Source organism: Pelodiscus sinensis, chromosome 1 (genome assembly GCF_049634645.1).
Source record: "Pelodiscus sinensis isolate JC-2024 chromosome 1, ASM4963464v1, whole genome shotgun sequence".
In the NCBI taxonomy this organism is placed as follows: Eukaryota; Metazoa; Chordata; order Testudines; family Trionychidae; genus Pelodiscus; species Pelodiscus sinensis.
The window spans coordinates 288,053,106-288,074,388 of record NC_134711.1 but is presented as its reverse complement, the minus strand read 5'-3'; the positions used below and the strand labels follow the sequence as shown (position 1 = coordinate 288,074,388).

At 43.9% G+C, this 21,283-nt stretch overlaps 1 protein-coding gene across 2 annotated transcripts; it reads left to right on the top strand.

Moving 5' to 3' along the window:
* The first annotated feature begins 516 nt into the window (after positions 1 to 516).
* On the top strand, positions 517 to 20,396 carry ESD (esterase D). 2 transcript variants are annotated; one of them, XM_075919032.1, is made up of 9 exons: positions 517 to 666; positions 2,787 to 2,862; positions 4,758 to 4,846; positions 7,866 to 7,964; positions 10,941 to 11,065; positions 13,146 to 13,265; positions 16,333 to 16,431; positions 18,091 to 18,258; positions 20,158 to 20,396. In XM_075919032.1, exons 2-9 carry the CDS (start codon positions 2,795 to 2,797, stop codon positions 20,236 to 20,238), a joined length of 849 nt encoding a protein of 282 aa, XP_075775147.1. In that variant the 5' UTR covers positions 517 to 666; positions 2,787 to 2,794; the 3' UTR covers positions 20,239 to 20,396. The 2 variants fall into 2 exon arrangements, with proteins under 2 accessions (XP_075775147.1, XP_006123027.2); XM_006122965.4 differs by lacking the exon at positions 517 to 666 and adding an exon at positions 1,209 to 1,346.
* The last annotated feature ends 887 nt before the right edge of the window (positions 20,397 to 21,283 follow it).

The following is a 21,283-nucleotide window of genomic DNA, read 5'->3' as shown; positions in this document are numbered from 1 at the left end:
GATCTTGGTAACTAATTGACCATTCATTATCAGTTGGAAATAGGTCAATGGAGGGATGATAGGAGTTGCTATAGGGAACTTTCTGGGTGTCTGGCTGGTGAGTCTTGCCCACATGCTCAGGGTTTAGCTGATCGCCATATTTGGGGTCGGGAAGGAATTTTCCTCCAGAGTAGATTGACAGAGGCCCTGGAGGTTTTTCGCCTTCCTCTGTAGCATGGGGCACAGATCACAGCTGGAGGACTCTCTGCATGTTGGGTCCTTCAAAGTATTTGAAGGCTTCAATATCTGAGACATAGGTGAGAGGATTATTCTGGGAGGGGTGGGTGAGATTCTGTGGCCTGCACTGTGCAGGGGGTCAGACTAGATGATCATAATGGTCCCTTCTGACCTTAAAGTCTATGAATGTCTATGAATGAAAGGCGACTGACACTGGGGGGAGGGCAGGGAAGTGAGGGGCAGCGGGAAGGTCCCTGGTGGTGACAGTGGGGGCCGTGCTGGAGAGAGCGGGATGGGGTCCCCGGGGCGGCGGAGGCAGGCTCTGGCGGTGGCCCCGGGGCGGCGCTGTGGGCAGCAGTCGGGGAGGCGCCACGTTCAGAGCCGCCCGCCCCCGCGCTCTCGGCTGCTCCAGCACCGCGGCCCGCCGGCGCCTCCGAGCCCCCGCACGAGGTAGGCGGCGGCGCGGCCAGTCTCCCTGCCCCCGGGCCGCGCTCGCTCTGCAGCTGCCCCACGCATCTGGCGGGCACCGGGAGGGCCCAGGCCGCTCCTCTGCCGACAGGCCCCGGTCCCGGCGGGCAGAGCCAGGCGCAGGCGGCCACTGTACAAAGCGGGCCCGGCCCCCCTAGCTAGTCCTAGCCCCCCAGCTCCGGCCTGGCCGCTGGGGCCTGTCGTGCCGCTTGCACAAGCCCTGCGGGGAGAGCAAGCGGCGCCGCCGGCAAAGCTCGCCCATGGCTGTGGGGTGGGGGGTTGTGCTCTCAACGAGACTCCCGTCTGCTGCTCTGCGCTGGGGGAGGGAGCGAGGGAAGCCCCCTCCTGGGTGCCAGTGTAGACAGCACCATGCCCCCCTGTGCTCAGTGGCTGTCTGCAGTCAGAACAGCAGGCAGGCTGCCAGGGGGTGTGGGAGAGGACTAGAGACGGTCATGATGCCCCATAGCAATCCCTGGGGCTGTCGTTTGGAGTGCTGAACGTGGCATTGGTCATCTCTACTGCAGAGCTAGAGGACACTGCAGAGAAGCCTGGGTTAAGGGCATGGAGTATCCCATGTGAAGAGAAACTTTGAGGATTGGCTTGTTCATTTGAGAAAGGAGATATGATAAAAGCGCGTCAATTAATGAATCTTTTAAAAAAAGGTAAATTAGGAACTCCTTGGAGTCACCTTGCCTGACTCCTGTATTTCTAAAAAGTTCCAGTCAGGTAGTAAAGGAAACTAACAAAGCCTGAAGGAAATCTGTGCAATAGTTCATCATAGTGAGATAAATGCAATTGTCAAATGGGAGGGAGAAATCATCCATGCACTTTGAGCTTCTTTGCTTCAACACTTCCAAAATTAATTTCTTATCTGACAGCAGGTAACCTTACAGTCTGGCCCTGGTAGTTTCATCTCTGTGCCACTGAAGGTTCCTGGCTTGAATTCCTTTCTAGCTCTCCTTCCAGTTGCCTTTTTCTCCTTCAGTAGTGACAGTGTTTTCCCCTTACTACTTGACATGGGTTTCCCCCATGTATTAAGTAAATGTATATATGATCCATTTACTTTTAAAACTCTAACTCCATCAGGCTGTTCTCCGATATTCCTTATGGTTTGTCCACAATCTAAGCTTTGTTTCCTTCCCCTGTAGTTTTTGTCCCTCTAATTGTACTGTATAATGTCTCTGATTTAACATGCATCAGTGTCTTTCACTTCAGAACCCACCCACCCCCCATTTCAGAATCAAGTACCATCCAAAAATAGGTGTACCTCCTACATTTAAAACTTAGAGAAGGTGGTTGGGGTAAGTTTTTTTTTTTTTTTTAAACTGAATCTGCTTATGTTGGTGAGAGGCGTGAGCTTTTGAGCTGTATGGTGCTCTTCTTTAGGTCTGACCCGCGTAGCTCAATAACTTGTGTTTCTCAGCAACAGAAGTTGGACCAATACAAAATATTACCTCACCCACCTTTTCTCTCTAATAATACTTTGGGACTGACATGGCTAAAAGATGGCATACTACTAAAACTTACCAGAAGTTAGGTGTCAACAAACCAGTATAATTTCTGTTCTGTATTATTTTATTCCTTGCCAGGGTTGGAAAAAGTGTTTGCAGATGAAGAATAACACAATGATCCCAAAAGAATAGGTTTCAAATGTAAATACATTCGTGTTGTGTAGGAGTAGATGCTGCAGAATAAAAGCCTATAGATTGCAAAGGGTGACATGACTTCATAAGAAAAAAAAAGTTCAAGTCTGTCTACCCCAAAATAATATTTAAGAAGGTGTGTTAGTACCTTGATCCCACCCCCTTCATACCATTGCTGTTCTCTCCTCTGTTAAAAGTTTACAAAAACCCACTTGTTGAAGAACCATAAATTTGTTACAGTTATGAAAGCTGAAATGTTCTTGTAAGGCAACTGAGATTTTGTTTCTGAAATCTGGAATTTGTGTATCTGGAAAAAGATAGATGTTGTTTGTAGTCACCTGAAGATTGATAATCAAAGTATTTAAAAGTCTGTTGGCTGGAAATACTCTGTTTTGAGAAATTGTAATGCTAAGTGAAGATGCCACAGATTGAGTGTGTTTACTTTTTTTCTTAAAACAGCTGAGAATATGGCACTGAAACAGATTTCCAGCAACAAATGCTTTGAGGGTTTCCAGAAGGTATTTGAACATGACAGGTAAACATTGCTAAATTTTTAGCAATAGTTTAGGTTGTAAAGGGCGAATAATAGCAGTATTGTATTACTTCCAGTATTTCCATAGTCAAAAGAAAATAATATAAAATTAATATAGAATGATACTAATATCAGTGTTTAGTAGTTTCATTTTTATATTAATATTTTATCTTCAGCTTACTGGTTGCTTTATTCTACATTTTTAAACTCTTAATACTAAGCTTTGCAGAAGGCAAACATTAATAGTAAATTTACTGTCAGAAAATATCAGTGTCCTGAGAATTGGTCTTATCACTTTGGGCTGCTGTGTTTACAGTATGGAGATAGGAACATATATTAACTTTCATGTGCATGAAGCAGTTAAGTGTTTTATTCACATGACAAAGCTTACAACAAACTGAGTCAGTAGTAGAAAAAAACTTGTAATGAGAAGAAATTACCTTTACCAGTGGATCTCAAGCAGGAGTCCAGGGCTCTCTGGGTTGTGAACATGTATCAGGGTATCCTTCAAGCATGGCTAGTATTAGACTTGCTAGGGCCTTGGCCTGAAAGCCGAAACCCCACCACATGGGGCTAAAGTCTGAGCAATGTAGCTTCAGGCAATAACCCTGCTTCCGAAGAAGCCTTAATGCTGGCTCTGGCTTTTATATGCAGAAAACCAGTTTTTGTGTCACAGGTGGAGGTTTATAGCATGCGGGGATAGGGGGAGGCTCAGAAAGAAAATGGTTGAGAACTCCTGACCTGTGCAACTATTTATAAGCATTTAGTTTTCATTTTTGGTCTTCAAGGGGAACACATTACTCATGAATCACCAATTCTTTGCTGTGAAAGAGAGACTCTTTTAGATAAATTTCACACTCCAGTTGCTTATCTGAGACTTTTCAGCCTGTTTGCTTGTGCATAAATGAGTATAATTCACATGAATTGCAGTATGCCTTAACTTCCCTGCTCTGGGAACACCTGTGGTTTGGACTTCTGCAGGGAGCACAGGAAGTGGTTCTGTGCGCTGCTGCTCCCTTCCTTCCCTCCTACAGCTTCTCTGGAAGCTTTTCCTCTGCTGCTCTCGTACAGGGATGTGAATGGCTCCAGCCTGCCCACCCCAGTTTAATCGATTAACTGGTTAAACATAATGCTGAAGTGGTTAAGTAATTAAATAGGATTTTACATCCCTGCTCCCATAGAGAGTGTGGGAGGGTGCCTGGGAGCTGGGGAGAGGAAGCAGAGCCATCTGTGTCCCTGGGAGTGCTGCATCAGGCAAGCTCCTCACCCTTCTCCTCATGCACCCTCCTTTCCGGACCCCGTGCCAGCGCCATCCATTGAGCCAAAAAATCTTTAATCTGGTATATACCCTATTTCCCAGGGTTGCCGGACTAAAGAAGTTCAAGTGTATTAATTAGGTGCTTCTTCATCTTTTGAATTATTATGTTTGCATATATGTAATCACACATACACCGCTCTTGGAAGATCTTGCATCTAAAGAAAGTAGCTTCTGAAGAAAAAATGCTTTCTACTGGCAGTTTTAACATTTAATAAAAATTGGGCAATTGATTATTCAATCAATGTGGGAGACTGAAACAACTTGACATTTGCTTCTGTATGGAATGCACTGTAAATTATGTGAGCTATCTGTATATGTCCTTAAAATAAGTCTCTCCGATTTCACGGACGAGTTAGGTTGAGTGTTGGTATGTCTTGAATTCCAGTGCTAATTTTCAAAATATTCCCTACCAGCCAGACTGTCAGGATCTGGTTTATTTTGTATTTTGTTAATTGCAGTCATTATTACTCAGTAGCCTAATGTTGAAACAAAAAACAGGACTATAGCACTTTAAAGACTAACAAGATGTGGGTTTGTCAGTTAAATAGTGTTGTTAATCATATGTATTTTGTTGCCACAGTGTAGAGTTAAAATGCAAAATGAGGTTTGGAATCTATTTGCCACCAAAAGCAGAAATTGGGAAGTGTCCTGTGCTGTACTGGCTCTCAGGTGAGGAAGGTGAACTTCAGTATTTTTAAAACTTGCTGTTAGGTTGATGTAGGTATCAAAACTTACAGTATCTACAAAAGAGTGAAGAAAAATTGAAATACTTCTGTGGCAGTTTTAAAATTGCATTGAACACTGCTATTGTTTGGGTTTAAACATTGCGCTGTAATGTGGTATTGTGCTAACACATGAATCAGCCAGTTTGGAAGGACCGAGGGAGGGACAGGCTCCCAGATTATGGCTTTTAGTTTTCCTACTAGCCAATTAGGCCATCATTTCAGGTCTTCTCTCCCTCGCTCCCTCGCTCCGTCTCTCTCTCTCCTCCTACTGATCCCCCCCCCCCCCCGCTTTCTCTCAGCTCTCCTCTGCCTCTCACTCTCCCTTTCTCTTCTCCTCCTCCTCCTGCCTCTCTCTCCCCTGCATCTCTCCCTGCCCCCCCTTCCCCTTTCCTCCCGCCGTGGCGCTCGGCTGAGAGCTGCCTGCTCAGCCGGGCTGCCGTGAGGGGGGGGGCGGGGCGGTGACGTACACGGCTAGGGGGCGGGGCCATGTAAGTCACCACCCTGCCCCCCCTTCCCTTCCTGCCATGGAGGAGCCCAAAGGGCTCCTTGTGCTGCTGGCTCCCCCGGTGGCCTGGCAGAGGAGAGCAGCACTCAGTTGAGCGCCACAGCAGGAGGTGAAGGGGGGGGGCGGTGACATACACGGCCCCGCCCTCTGGCCGTGTATGTCAACACCCTGCCCCCTTCCCCTCCCGATGTGGCAGCTGGGCTGAGTGCTGCACCCCTCAGCCGGGCCCCGGCGGGGGAGGGGAATGGGGGCGGTGATGCAACACTCAGTCCAGCCGCCATGGAGGGAGGGGAAAGGGGACCGGGCACTGACGTACACGGCCAGGGGGCGGGGCTGTGTACGTCACCGCCCTCCTTTCCCTTCTCCCGCCAGGGCCCGGCTGAGGGGCGCAGCACTCAGCGCTATGGCGGGAGGGGAAGGGGGAGCAGTGACGTACATGGCCAGGGGCATGGCTGTGTATGTCACCGCCCTCCCTTCCCCTCCTGCTGTGGTGCTGAGTGCTGCGCCCCTCAGCCGGGCCCTGGTGGGGGAGCAAGTGGCGGCAAGCGGCTGTTTGGGGTCCGCTCTCCCCATACATGGGGAGTGCGGACTCCAAATGGCCGCTTGCTGCCACTTGCTCCTCCGCTGGGGCCCAGCTGAGCGGCACAGAGCACCACGGCACAGAGCACTAACGTCTGTTAGTTCGAATTAACTTCGTAGTGTAGACATACCCTAAGAGACTTAACCCGGCGTTGCCTGAGTCTCACCATGCACCCTGTCCTGGCCAGAGGTATGAGCCTGCGCACCCCAACTGCCAGTTTTGCCCCCTGTTCTGGGCCAATGCAGGGAGAAACCAGCTGGGACAGCGGGGCCATGCAGGATGCCCTCCGTTGCTCCCTGGGCCCAACCTAGGGGCAGAGGCCGTGCCAGCTACCCTTCCAGTGCTCCCTGGACCCGGCTGGGATGTCAGCTGCTGTTGGCCACTTGCTGATACCCTCTCCTCCCTGGCCCTATGGTCATTCCTCAGCTTAACTCCCTTGTACTGGCGTCTTTCCTTTCTGTTTTATAAGAAACAATCTAAATCTGGGCACATCCCATTGTCCTGGCACAACCAAACTCTGACCTTACTTTAAATTAGGATAAGAGAAAGAAAGCATACTAAATTTGGTGGTTCTAGCTCCTTTATAGTTTAGGAGTTTTTGAACAAATGGACTCAAAGCCAGACATACATTTCTAAAATAAATAGATACCAATTTAAATAGTAGTTGTTGAAATCAATGTTTTGCAATAAATTGTAATTTTACCAGTAGGCTAATATGCAGCTATAGCAAAGCTTAATTTTGTTACTTTCGTTGTTTTTCCAATTACTCTGTATGAATTATCAAACATTAGTAGATTTATATTAGTGATGGTTGACAAAATTAATAAATGACTCAATTCAGTGCACGAGCATAAGTCACTAAAATTTAGAGGCAGATATGCTTCCACTAGCTTAGTGCAGCCCACATTGAGAGAAGCTGCTAACGGGCTGCTCCAGTTTGTTTATCCTTGGCTGGAAATGGTGAATCAGAGCCAATGGGAGCTGCCAGGCTCCATGGTTCTGGAGCCATTATCTGCTAACGGGCTGCTCTGGTGTATCTTTCTCAAAATGGGCCCCACTGTCCATTTTGAGAAACACTGCACTAACTTTAACATAACTGTAAGGGTAGAATAGGCTGGCAATGGTGCTTGACTCCTATTATAAGTGAGTGTTGCTATCATTCCAGTGCACAAATTGCAAAAGAGTGTTCACATCTAATATTGGAAGCTCTTTGTAGGTTAGAAGAAATTGTTTGAAGAGGTACCACAACTCTTATAAAATACCTAGAGTAAAATAATTACAAACAAGCCACTAGTGCTAATAAGTCAAATAGTTGAAGCTATTTAATGCTTACCACAAGCGAAGATTAAAAATTACTGTTCGTGAATGGCATTGTGAAGACTCCTTAAAATATTGGTCTAAGTTATCATAGAGCAGTTCAACTTCAGTCTCACACCTGTTCTGACATAAGAAGCATGTGGATATCAGGATCCACTATGCTTATAATCATTGCTAATTAATTAAATATAGGACTATATTTGTCATTTAATATTTTCTCAAAGGACATATTACACAGTGTCTGAAAACTCTACTTATCGAAAATGAATAAGCCCTTGCTGGCTCTGTGGATGGTTCATTCAGTGACCAAACGGTCAAAATCTAACCATGGATAAAATCCCATAATCTCTAAAAGGAGTGGTGGTTGGTCCAAGTGGGAGATGAAAAATTTAGTATGTTTAAACCTTTTTTACTGTGAAAATGTAATTGAGTTTTTCCCTGGGCTGTTATACTGATATTCCTGCTTAAAACTGGAATCCCATTTTATATTTAATCTTTTCTAGTATATGTTGGAAACTGGAAAGCCAGGAGTAGTATGTAACCAGTTATTTTTACCTCTAGGATTAACTTGCACGGAACAGAACTTTATAACCAAATCTGGTTTTCATCAAGCTGCATCTGAACATGGCCTCATTGTAGTTGCACCAGATACTAGCCCACGTAAGTGTCTTCAGGTTTTTTGAAAACCTTCAGCATATAAATGTTTACTACTGATTATCCCAAATAATGGAATGATTCATGCTACTATTAAATGTATTGATGTAATTGTATCTGAATTTGGAATGTTGTTCCATCTGTTGATTCTATAGTTCATACCAAATTGCTGGATTAAAATATACTAAATCAGGGCTACTCAACATGCAGCCCGTTTGCATGCAGCCCGTGACGCCTTGAGCTGCTTCCCGGGCCGCCTGCCTACCTCATCGTTGTCGGCTCTAGTGGCAGCACCTCCTCGTGAGCCGAGCCGCATTGAGACAGGCTGCGTGTGCAATAGCTGCTGGCCAGCCGGGGGGAGGAAAGGGTGGCAAGAGGCAACAGCAGAGCATGCCTGTTGTGTCGGCCAGAGTGGCAGCACCTCCCCGTGAGCGGAGCTGCATGGCACAGCACTGAGCCAGACCACGTTGGCATGTGTGTGGGAGCTGCCAGGCTGGGGGGGAGCAGCGCAGCAACAGGCAGTGGCAGAACACATCTGCCAGGGTGGCAGCACCTCTCTCCAAGCGGAGCTGTACGGCAGAACGTGCGCAGGAGGCAACAGGGGAGCGAGGCACATGGCAAGGCAGTGGCAGAGCTGGGCTGCAAGAGAGTGAGGCGGTGGTGGAGCCAGGCAGCGAGGCCAGAGTGAGAGAGGTCTGCGCTGGGGCTTGGGTAGGGTTATACATCTGGTTTTTCTTGGACATGTCCTTGTTTTCACATGTTAAATCACCATCCGGACGGATATTTTAGAAGGTAAAAAATGTCCAGGATTTTTTGCCCTGCAAAGGAGATCGGGGAGGGGGCAGCGGCACGTGCCTTCAATATAATGTTCAGAGCTGCACACCCGGACCATTCATAGCTGCTCTGCACACAGGCTGCAGCGCCTGGAGGGAAAAGAGCATGGCTCTGGTTTTGACCCAGGGCATTGCCCTTCTCCCCGGTAATGTCCCCGGCTCTGGGGAGGGGACGGGCATTGGAGCAGAGGACTGGGAGGTACCTGGCTCTGTGGGAGGGGAGGAGCATTGGGTTTGAGCAGGAGGGCTGGAGGGTGCCTGGCTCTGGGAGACGGGTGGGTGCACTGGGTTAGAGCAGGGAGCTGGGCATTAAAACTTCTGGCTTCTTTCCTTTCCTGTATGTGGGCAGTGGGTCTGTTGGTTAGATTTGGGGGTTCCAGTCTCTGCTCTGTGGGAGTTGGTACTTGGTGGGGCAGGCAGGGGAAAGGAAGGGATTCTGGGAAGCAGGATTCCTGGGTTCCTTTTCTAGCCATGTCACATTCTCCCCTCGGTGCCTTTAACTTCACATTGATTGTACTTATATTTCAGTAAATATTGTATTGGCAGTTTTTGTTTGATTTGTTAAAATTGTTAAGCCAAAACAAAAAAGTTGTCAATATAATGGTTTTCTGTGGATATGCGTTTTAGTAGTTAAATTCCTGGACTGTCATTGCTTATTAAAAGTGCTGTCATATGGGTGGAAATTGGGCAAATATTGCATTTTATTAATATAAGCAGAACTGACTTAAATGGGGCCTGTGTGTTGTGAAGTCTTGCCTTAATTTTTGGATTTATGCTCTTCGATGTGAAATAAGCTATTTGCATATATTTGCATATCTATATCTACATATCTATATATCTCTCTCTATATATATATACAACTGCACTTAAGTTGCTGCCCTCCGCATGTACTGTGGGTATGATTGTGGCCCCTGGGGCTTCCAAAGTTGAGTAGCCCTGCACTAAATGAATTGTAACTTTAGAACTCCATTATTAAAACTATGTTAATAAAAGTGCCCTAAAATTAAGGTGAGGGGGCAGTTCAGCTCATACATTGACAATGTCAGACTCTTGTCTCCCTGCCCCCCATTTTTTTCAGGTTCTCTGGTCTCAGGCTTACACTCAACATGGCACCCGTGTGTAGGTCCTGATACTCAGACTGAGGCTGGAGACCTTCAAGTGCCTCTTTTAGGGATGTCAGTGTGTAGTCCACTACATGATTAACCGATAAGCCTTGGCTTATCAGTTATTCTTAGTGACTACACACACTCCCCATTTAATAGGATGGCAAAAAGTCACTTTTGTAATTCTGATTTGCATAAACAAAGGCATGTTATCAAGAAAGAAAGTAGTAGTCCCTATGTTAATGGCATCTTAAATACTACATTCAGTACTCAGGGGACCAAATTCAGTGATTAATCCTGGTCACATCCCACCTGAGGTATATTGCACATATGCTAAGAAGAAGAGTTCTGGGACCATTATTGTCAAATCATCGGCAAACTGAAGAGGGATAAGGGATGGATGGATGGATGGATGGATGGATGGACTGTATTTATGGGAGACATAAAAATCAAATACTGACATTATAGTCTTGGTGAAGGAGCATATGTCCGCAATTATTCAAAAGAGGAAGGACTTAAGTTTTATAAGAGGTTATAATTGACATGAAACAAAGAAGAGATGAATTTAGTATTAATTTACAGAAGATATTTCTGATGGCAAGACTTAGTAGACTGGGAATCTCCCAGGGAAAGAAGTGGAACATGTAATTTGAATAAGTCAAAAGTAGACTGGACAAAATATACAAAAGTATTTAGTAGCATAGGGTGTCTTGTACTTGGCAAGAGAATAGACTGCATTTTCTGTTTTGAATATGTCCCTGGACTTATTTGATAAAAAATTCACAGTTTAGACAGTAAAAATCAGTCAAGTTAATAGCTGACTGTAAATGAGACTAGTTTTGATAGTTTAAAAAAATTAATGTGTGATTTAAAAATGCTTTTATACACACACACATACAACTCTTGATAAATCTGTGTACAACATTTCTGTATTTATCTGAAACCTTTTTGAAAAGGATTTAAAGGATGAAGAAAAGTGAAAACTTCAACACTTTGCATCAAACATCTGATAAAGATGGGACAATAAATACATATTTTCATGGTAGGTGGCTGCAATATTGAAGGAGAAGATGAAAGCTGGGATTTCGGCACAGGTGCTGGATTCTATGTAGATGCCACTGAAGAACCATGGAAAACCAACTATAGAATGTACTCATACATAAAGGATGAGGTGACTTTTTCCCAATGAAATTAATTATGCTAAATGTGTTAAATTCAATCTCATTGTTTTGTCTTGATTAGAAGGACTGATCTCTTTTTAATTGGACTGTGGTAGTGAAATGGCTGCTTATCATACATATCAAAGTTGAACCATTTTCATTAGTTAGATGTCATCAAATTCAAAATAGAATGCTTGAGCAAAGCTATTAAGATGAATAACAAGACACAGAAGTCGGTTAATTTGCAGCATGCCTGGTTCAGATTAAAAACTAATGTTGACTGGAACATGAAATACAAAAGCTGCACCAGAACAAGTTGTCATTCTGCTGATTTTTGTGAGAACATATTTAAGGATTTAGCTGCTCCAGGTAGGCTCCTCCTGCCTCAGCCCTGATCCCTCAAAGCCAGAGCCCACTCTTACAGCCCAAAGCTCTCATCCTCAGCCCCAACCTGGAGCCCATATGCCAGTCAAATTAGGTTGGGTCACAGGCATCAATGATTCACTTCTACTGGGTCATGATAAAAAAGAGTTTGAAAACCACTGGTTTACAAGATGTTAATTGGCTAGACATATTACTGCAATACATTCATGTAAATGTGCATGTATTACAAGTCTGTGACCCAACCTAATTTGACTGGCATATGGGCTCCAGGTTGGGGCTGAGGATGAGAGCTTTGGGCTGTAAGAGTGGGCTCTGGCTTTGAGGGGTCAGGGCTGAGGCAGGAGGAGCCTACCTGGAGCAGCTCCTGGTCAGCGGTGCAGTGGGGGTGCTAAGGCAGGCTTCCAGCCTCTCCTGGCACTGCAGACCTTGCTGTGCCCCAGAAGCAGGTTCCAGCCAATGGGAGTATGGAGCTAGTGCTCAGCGAAGAGGCAGTGTGCAGAACCCTCTGTGTTATTCTCTGACCCTTCCCCCCCCCCCCCCCCAACTAAGAGCTGGGCCTGCATCGCAGCCCACAGCGCAGGACAGGCAGGTAGCCTGCTTTAGCACTTCCGCTTGTCACCTGATTCCCCTTGTAACAAGAAGACCCAGTGCCTGATATTCCACGACTCAGTAGTGGTTTATGACCCATAGTTTGAAAATCACTGTTATAGACCATGAGATTATTGCAGTGTCAGATGTTTGAAATGTTTCCTTTTAATAGTGGTATTCAATAGTTGACAGTTTTCAGACTGTCACCTCAACTGTTGAATTAAATACAAGTACCAAAGAAACATGTGGGCTGTGTCTACACTGGGCCACTTATTCCGGAAAAGCATCCGCTTTTCCGGAATAACTTGCCAGCTGTCTACACTGGCCGCTTGCTTTTCTGGAAAAGCAATGGCGATCTACTGTAAAATTGTCAGTGTTTTTCCGGAAAAACTATGCTGCTCCCGTTCGGGCAAAAGTCCTTTTCCGGAAAAACTATTCCGGAAAAGGGCCAGTGTAGACAGCACAGTAGTCTTTTCCGCAAAAAAGCCCCGATCGCGAAAATGACGATTGGGGCTTTTTTCTGGAAAAGCGCGTCTATATTAGCCATGGACACTTTTCTGGAAAAAGTGCTTTTCCGGAAAAGCATCCTGCCAATGTAGACGTGCTTTTTTCCGGAAATACTTATAATGGAAAACTGTTCCGTTTTAAGCATTTCCGGAAAAGGGTGCCAGTGTAGACGTAGCCGTGCAGGTTCAACCTCTCTAGCCCAGCACACTCTGGTCTGGCAACATCCAAGGTCTGGCATGAGTTTAGTTAGCTGGATGCCCACTTGCCATGGGCTTGGCCAACTTTCTCATGATCCCATAAAGTTTGTTTATAGCCACCTGTCCTGGGTCTGTGTTCTGTGCTGTTGTTCAGTTCTGATTTACCCCGAAATATCTATTAAAACCCCACTAATCAGTGGAAGTGCTGCTAGACAATACTGACCTCTGTGATTCTGCAAATTCTCTGGTTTGGCACCAGTTAGGTCCCCAGGGTACCAGACTGGAGAGGTTCAACCTGTACTTCTAATCTGTTGGTTTTTTCTGAATTAAAACACAACAGTAAATTACGTTAATTTGCATGACTCTCAAAGTCCAAATTTATTAGTCTTTTTTTGTCATACTTAATTTTTTTCAGCTGCCTAAATTAATAAAAGCCAATTTTCCAGCTGACTCAGAAAGGATGTCTATTTTTGGGCACTCAATGGGAGGCCATGGAGCTCTTATCCTTGCTTTGAAGAATCCTGGAAAATACAAAGTAAGATGCTACGTTTTATTCAGTCTTCTAGAGAAAAACAGTAAAAAAATCAAATTCAAGTTAAACTCTATTTTTACAACCTGCACGATAATAAATATCTTTAATGTTAATCTAACTTTAGCCTACTGGTAGTTGGTACTACAGAATTTAAAAAGTTAAAAATTGAGTTAAATCTCTTTTCCAGTGGAGACTATAAAAAAGTCATATTGCTGTTCTATCCAGACTATTGTAGTTAAGCAGTAGCAATTTCACATGGATGTAGTGTACCTGTGGCATCACATAGAATGGATTTCCATCTTAAACAGTACTTTGCAAGTCATCTTTCTTCATCATGAGAGAGTATGGGAGAATTTGGACTTTTTAAATCCCTCAAAAATCACATCTTCCAATCTCATTTTTGACTGGTCTTATTAGGTATGAGAAATCCCATTTAATTAGTTAACTGGTTGAATGTTATGTTTAACCGGTTACGCATTTAAATAGGGGCTGGAGGGGCTGTGAGCAGTGGGAGGCGGGGCAGCTGCTCTGGTCTCTGCCAGTTAACTGGTTAACTAGTCACATCCCTAGCCTCTTGCTCTACTTCCTTTTACCTCAGCTCTGTAAATCTTTTACAGAAATATTCCTTTTTCGGCCCGTTGGACAGGACTCCATCGTTGCAGTCCCTGTTTGCATTTGGGCATGACTGCAGCTTGCCAGAATCATCCAAGTTTCTCCTCATTTGTGACAAAGTCAAACCAATAGCTGTTAAGAATACACCATAACGGCCTTCCAAGGGAAGTAGTGGGGGCAAAAGATCTATCTGGTTTCAAGATTAAACTAGATGGGTTTATGAAGGGGATGGTTTGATGAGATAACATGATCTTGGTAACTAATTGACCATTCATTATCAGTGGGAAATAGGTCAATGGAGGGATGATAGGAGTTACTATAGAGAACTTTCTGGGTGTCTGGCTGATGAGTCTTGCCCACGTGCTCAGGGTTTAGCTGATCGCCATATTTGGGGTCGGGAAGGAATTTTCCTCCAGGTTAGATTGGCAGAGGCCCTGGAGGTTTTTCGCCTTCCTCTGTAGCATGGGGCACAGATCACAGCTGAAGGACTCTCTGCATGTTGGGGTCTTCAAAGTATTTGAGGGCTTCAATATCTGAGATATAGGTGAGAGGATTATTCTAGGAGGGGTGGGTGAGATTTTGTGGCCTGCGCTGTGCAGGGGGTCAGACTAGATGATCATAATGGTCCCTTCTGACCTTAAAGTCTATGAGTCTATGAGATATGGAAAACTGTTTAGTTTTCTGTCCTCAGCTGTTTTAATGATTTTGTTTCTGCTCTGTATTACAGGGTAGTCTCACCACCACATTGAAAACTCATATCTTAGTAGTCACACATGTATCATGTCATCCAAAGTCCTTTGAGAAGCACGTGTGAGAGTCAGTGTTTGCAGGGAGCCAGCTTTTAAGCAGGCTCACCACAAGCACTGGCTCTCATGGAGCCACCTACCCACGTTAACCAAAGAAAAAAAACAACCCAAAACAAAATGCTTTTTAACATCCCTACTATTGGAGGAATTTTATCATGGTGTATATAATTGTGTGGGGTCGATGGTAGCGTTGGACTGAGACGCAGTAGTACTCAAGGGTTGGATTATTTTTATTTCTAATGGATTATGTAATGACAAAGCTGATGTAGGCCTATGTACAAGATGCAGAATTTAAAAATTCATCTTTAGAGGATGTTATTTTTCTCCCCCATGTGACCTTTTTCCTGTTGCTATGCAGGATCATGCCTGCTCAATTAGTGCTTCAGTAACTGATCTCTACATTTAGAACCAGGAAGCAAAAAACCATAACTCATGTGTGCAAAGGTCACAGTGGTTAGTTCATACATCAACAGAATAAATTAGAATAAAATTCACAGTTGTACAGATTAGCTGTAGTTAACACTAAAATACTACATCTCAATTTATCATCTTCTTACTCTTAATTCAAACCAGGATAAAACAATCAATCTTAAATATATTTAATTTAAAAATGATTCAAATAATGAGGAAGAGAATTGCTATGTCACAACCCTGATCTATAACATTTCCCTTAAACACAAATATTTAAAGCATGGCAAAAGGACAATTTAAGGAAGATACGACATCTCCACTCAGAAAAATTACTAACCTTTCTTACTACTAAACTATTTCTGTCTTTTGTTAACAAAAAATTAAATTTCACAGAGTGTGAGATCTTGAGAAGAAAGATTTCTTTGCAAAAGCTAATTAGGGAGAAATTCCAGAGCTATTTTAAAGCCTTAGAACTGTAAGATTAAAAAAAAAAAAAAAAGGTTTGAAAAGTAACTATATACGTTCATGGAAGTTAGGTCTCTCAATGGCCGTTAGCCAGGATGGGCGGGGATGAAAAAACATGCTCTGAAGAATCCCTAATCTCTGCCAGAAGCTGGCAATGGGCAATGGGATGGATCACTTGATTACCTACTCTGCTCTTTCCCTGTAGCTCCTGCCATTAGCCACTGTTGGAAGACAGGATACTGGGCTAGATAGACCATTGGTCTGACCCTGTATGGTTGTCTAAGATTGTAAAAAATGTCTGAAAGTTTGTTCTGAGTTAATTCCCAATTCTGTCCCTGAATTGTAATTTGCATTTTTAAACTCTTCTTTCTTCCTCAACATCTTCAATAAATGCGCCCATTTTAGGGCTTTAGAGATTTCAAAATTCGAAGTAACCCCTTGCATTTTTGGTTAGCAAATCATTTAGAACACTATTGTTAGTTGAGTGCCATTAGTTTCAAGATAGGAGAGGTGGAAGAGCTCGTTGTCCCTTGTCCCTTTTGTTGTCTCTGGGCATTTATTTGTGGGTTGTGTTCCTCTATGCATAACGAAGTGGGGTGGGGGATATTCAGATTGTTACAGGGCAGAGACTGACTGCTACCTAATGGTGAGACTAGTGCAGTTGTTCCCCAGTGTGCTAAAATTGTAACATTAGGTAGGACAACTTTTGAACATGCTATCTGCTCACATCTTGCTTATCAAAATGACATTTCTTAATGCTTGTGTTTTCTAAACAGTCTGTATCCGCATTTGCTCCTATCTGCAATCCAGTTCAGTGTCCATGGGGGAAGAAAGCCTTTGGTGGCTATCTGGGATCAGACCTAACTCAATGGGAGGTATGTGTTGGAGAGTCCCGTCCTTTAATGAACCGTAAAAATGATTGTGACTGCACTGTGCAGTAGGGAAGCAGAACATGAAATGATAATGTATCGTTCAAACAGAAGTCATCCCAACAGCAAACACTGAACCCTGCTGCACAATAATTGTGTAGTTACTGATCACCATGATACTTCTGGCTCTGTACAAAAGCCGTATTTTAATGGGAGGCTGCTCTTACCACATACAGTAAGTTCTCTCTTCACTTCTGAAGATCTTAAACTGTGAGATAAGTAGGAATATGAGCAAGCTGTGGCTTTCTGGAAACCTTAAACTGATGCAAATCTAATCCCCCTTTTAGTGGGATGAAAAGCACTGCAGGCACCGCTTACAGTGTGTACACTGCAAGTGAAGGTGTTGTCATAACATGGATAGGCTAACTTTAGTTGAGTTAGCACATCTGACCATAGCAGTGTAGACGTGGTGGCCTGGACATCAGCCCGGGCTAGCAATCAGAATACATATGTAGGCCAGTGATTCTCAAACATTTTGGGCTCCGGAGCCATTTACGTATGTAAAAATTTATGCGGAACCCCAGCGGTCCACTTATGTGCAGAGCCCCAGTGGTCCACTGATTGTATGTGTTGTACCTATCGATGTTTCCAGTATGTCAACCTCGCGGAGCCCCTGGAGATGTCTCGCGGGACCCCTGGGCCTCCCCGGAGCACAGCTTGAGAAGCACTGACCTAGGCTAACTGAAAGGCTTATATGCTGACTGCTCACCCATGCGATAAGGATGTAAGCAACTAGTTGAAAACCTGATAAGCATTATCGGGTAGTCGAATAGGAACTCAACTAGTCGCTTTCCCCCTCTTGCTGCTTCTATCAGAGAGAGGCAGCCACGGGGGGAGCAGGAGCAGGAGCCGGTGCTGGGAGGAGCCGTCTTAAAAGCTGGTTCCCACCAGCGCTGTCTTTGTGGGGGGCGGAGAGCAGTGGGGAAATGGCACAAGCGGAGATTGAAACAGTCCCGGTCACGCCGGTCCCGGCTACTGCTCCTCTGCCATTGAAATGTACAATAGCCCCCTGCAACAGCTTGTACATTTCAAAGGGAGAGGCGCAGCAGGATAGCGAGTACTCTCCTTATCGACTAATCAAAATTTAACATCCCTACCATGCTACCACATCTAGCTAAACTAAAGCAGTCAGACTGCGCTGACCTTAGCTACAGTCAGACATTAACTTACAGTCTGCATATCCAGATTGTAGATTTCTGTATTTTCTGTGCACAGAGCAATTGTTTCTCTCAGTAAGTGAGTCTGAATTCTGTTGGGACAGGCTGACAAAACCTTTGGTGGTTTGATCATGATTCAGTGCTATGGGCAGTGATTCCAAAATAACAGAGTTAGAGTCCATGTGAGAGAGAGATAGGGTATTGGCCTTAGAACCCTACTTTGAATTAAAAAAAATCAATAATTCACATTCAACATACTCTATAGTTTGGATAGCCTTTTATTATTTTTACTTTGTGTAAATATTGGACACCAGTTTGTTGCATTGTATGTCCCTATCCTTTACTGAACAATTATTCTAACCTAGTTGTTCCTGTATTTAGTTAAGTGAAAAACCACATTCTTCAACATTGTGTTACACTTTTAATTCATTTCATTTTATTTCTACAGGCATATGATGCTACCCATCTTGTGAAGTCTTATCCAGATTCCCATCTTGACATCTTAATTGATCAGGGCAAAGATGACCAGTTCCTATCAGCAGGGCAGTTACTGCCTGACAACTTTATTGCTGCCTGCACAGAGCGGAAAATCCCAGTAGTCTTTAGATTGCAACAGGCAAGTACCAAAATGTAGCTTTTTTCCTCTGTTTGATGCATTCTTCCCATATCTACTGGATTGACTCTGGCTAGCTGCTCCAGCTTTTAGGCACACAGACAGTCCCAGTCCTGAAATAAACAAGACAGGCAAAGACTGAAGGGCTACAGAGAAGTCAAGTGATTTGCCCTAGGTCACACATCAGGTCATTAGCAGGGGACAGATGTTCTCCTGATTCAGTGCAGTGACCTATCCCCTAAACCCAACTGATTTAATTACATTTAACCACTCCAGGGGCAGCTGACTTTTAGCTTAAACATTTCAGGGTGTTCAGAGTGCAATTCAACCTACTGGCAACAGGCTCATGAGGGAAAATACATCCATTTTGTTCAAGATAAGTATCTGGCTCTGTTTTTAATGTGATATTACAGTAACTTATTACAAGAACATTTTCATCACAAATCCTTTTTCTGATTTCGCATCTGTATACATTTGAACAACTTGCGAGCAGGAATTTGTTACCCAAATATTCCCACTGGAGATCACTCAGGGTTTCACTAGTATGGAATTAATACTCCACTATATGGTTAAACTAAAGAGGATTTATTGATTGAGGAATTAATATTCCACTATATGGTTAAACTAAAGAGGATAGAGCTGCCACTAAAGATTTAAACTAAAGGGGAACCGACGCTCGCTCTCTCTCACAAACACATACACACACACATACCTTCATTCATTCACACACATTCATTCCTGCCCTCAGGCACTCACACACTTACATAGGCATATGGGTTGCAGAAGGAGCCAAGGCATGTAGATTCCGGAGGGTCTGTCTGCTAGTCGTGGCTGGGGAGCTGGTCGGAAAAGAAAGAGAGCTTCTGGCTGCAGAAAGAAGTTTCTCAAAGAGCTTCTACCATGTGTTCTCTTCTTTTATTGCCTCTCTACAACTCCTGTGACTCATCCACATTCGTCTCCAGGGAGCATGCCCAGACTTCCCTTGATCCAGCAGAGCAGCAGTCTCTCTTTGATTGGTTTGATGACTTTTCACCTGGTTCCCTGTGCTCAGCCTTGCAGTTTCTAATCCCAAACACACAATTGTCTCCACTCACACCTTCATATCTCAGGGGAGAATGCAGTTTAGAGCAAGTTACAAGCGGAATGGATGCAAGTTGCAAGGTTTAAAAAAGATTACGAGTTGCAGAGTTTAAAAGGCAGTACAGCTGAAACAATTACAAAGCTTCAGAGAATCATTTACAAATCATCAGTAAAGAAGTGATTTAGAAGTCAACTGTCCTTTCCCGCCCTCCCCCCCCCCCAACCCCCCAAGCAATGCAATCAGCAAGAGGTTTTTGTCAGTCTCTAAGTAATGTGTTGGCAGGACCTTCAGTTTAGAGTATTTCCAGAAAATCCTTGTGTAAAATCAAGTAATAGCTCAGGAGGAGGCTTTATGCAACGGAAGTGGAGAACTGTTTACGTGGTACATGGTTAGCCTTGGCTAACAGAATTAGTTGGGAGGCAAAGAAAGAGCCCCCCCCCCCTTTCCTGTAGCATTAAGGCACAAAATAGCACTAGCCTGAAATTCTTCAGGGTGTTTGAAGTGACTCTGTCCTGTCTGCCATGTCCTCTCACAACAGCTCCTGCCCACTTAACAGGGTTTTTTTTTTTAACTACTTCTCCTCCCTCTCTTTTTGGAGTATGCCCATCTTCATCTGGATGTACTAGGGCAGTCTAATACCTAGCCAGTACATGTTGCCTCTTGGGCCATGCATAAATCTGAAACAAATAACCTCCTTACTCCCTTTTTAAAATGAGTAGATAGGCATTGAATGAGTTGTCACTAACTACTCAAACATACAGCATTACAGTACCTTTTCATTGAGTACCTTCAGTTGTTGAATCTGCTTTTCTCTTTGCTAGGGCTATGATCACAGCTACTTCTTCATCGCTACATTTGTTAATGATCACATCCGGCACCATGCAAAATACCTTAATGCTTGAACCTCAGGCATTTCCTCTTTCCAGGACAAGACAGTACGTACACACATGGAAATAAAAATCACTTGCTGAATAGCGCCTATTAAAATTGAGTCATACTGATTGTACTGCTACAAAATCCTTTCATTCTGCGTACTTCAAAATAAATATTTTTGAAGCTGCTTGTCTGCTTTGAAAGTTGTTTAACCCTATTGGGAAAAGCTTCCTGAGGTTCAGAACTGAAACGGTCGTTTAAGAGTTTTTGTTCTTAAACAGCATATTGCTGTAGGATATGTCTGATCTCAAAAATGTGTCGACTGCAGCAGGAAGCATGAGGGGGAGAATAGTTTGTTCAGCACTAAGTGACAGAGTAACCGGACAGTTTTGAATATATGCTTTTATATTGAAGTGTTTTTCTCCTGCGTATTGAAATGTACTTCTAGACCAAAATCTGTAGCTGTTGACAGAAAATGCAGACATGCTTAGATTGCATTGTGATGAACCATTTCTAAGAGCCCAGCACGGATACAAAATTTGTATCAGCATCCACATTCAGGTCTGCAAAAATGAGTCACTGATGCGGATATCTGCATATTTGTAGGATGCTCAATACATAATTTGCATAAGCATCTGTATCTGCCAAAATGAATTGTGGATATCTGCATCCACCTCCTTGTTAACATTGAACTTGCAGCTTGAGGTGTGAAGCGAAAGGGATCCTGTGACAGACACTGAAGGCAGCTATCTGAAATCAGGTATTAAAAGTTCATCCTTTTTATGACTACCATTAAGTAGTTTCTGGGGGGAAAAAGGCTACCGATTCTTCTAAGAACGAAGGAATAAAGGCCTTTACCCTAACTGGTTTCTGATGGATGGAAAAGCAGTGGAATAGACCTAAAGAAACTAACAAGCAGAGCATTGGGGAACAGATTCTGCTGCTTCTTAATACCATATGGACTGAGAACAACTGGGGATATTTTGCATGAGTATAAGTAGCAGAATCTGACCCTATTGTACCAGATTTTAAATGATTCTTTATGATGTATAACTACCTGCTGTGTGTGTGTGT

Bases quoted from the DNA above. Each gene is read 5' to 3' on its own strand.
- ESD (XM_006122965.4), top strand. From the start codon at position 1,307: ATGATAAAAGCGCGTCAATTAATGAATCTTTTAAAAAAAG. The intron at 1,347-2,786 runs GTAAATTAGGAA...TTCTTAAAACAG, and splicing joins AATGAATCTTTTAAAAAAAG to CTGAGAATATGGCACTGAAA. The intron at 18,259-20,157 runs GCAAGTACCAAA...TCTCTTTGCTAG, and splicing joins TAGTCTTTAGATTGCAACAG to GGCTATGATCACAGCTACTT.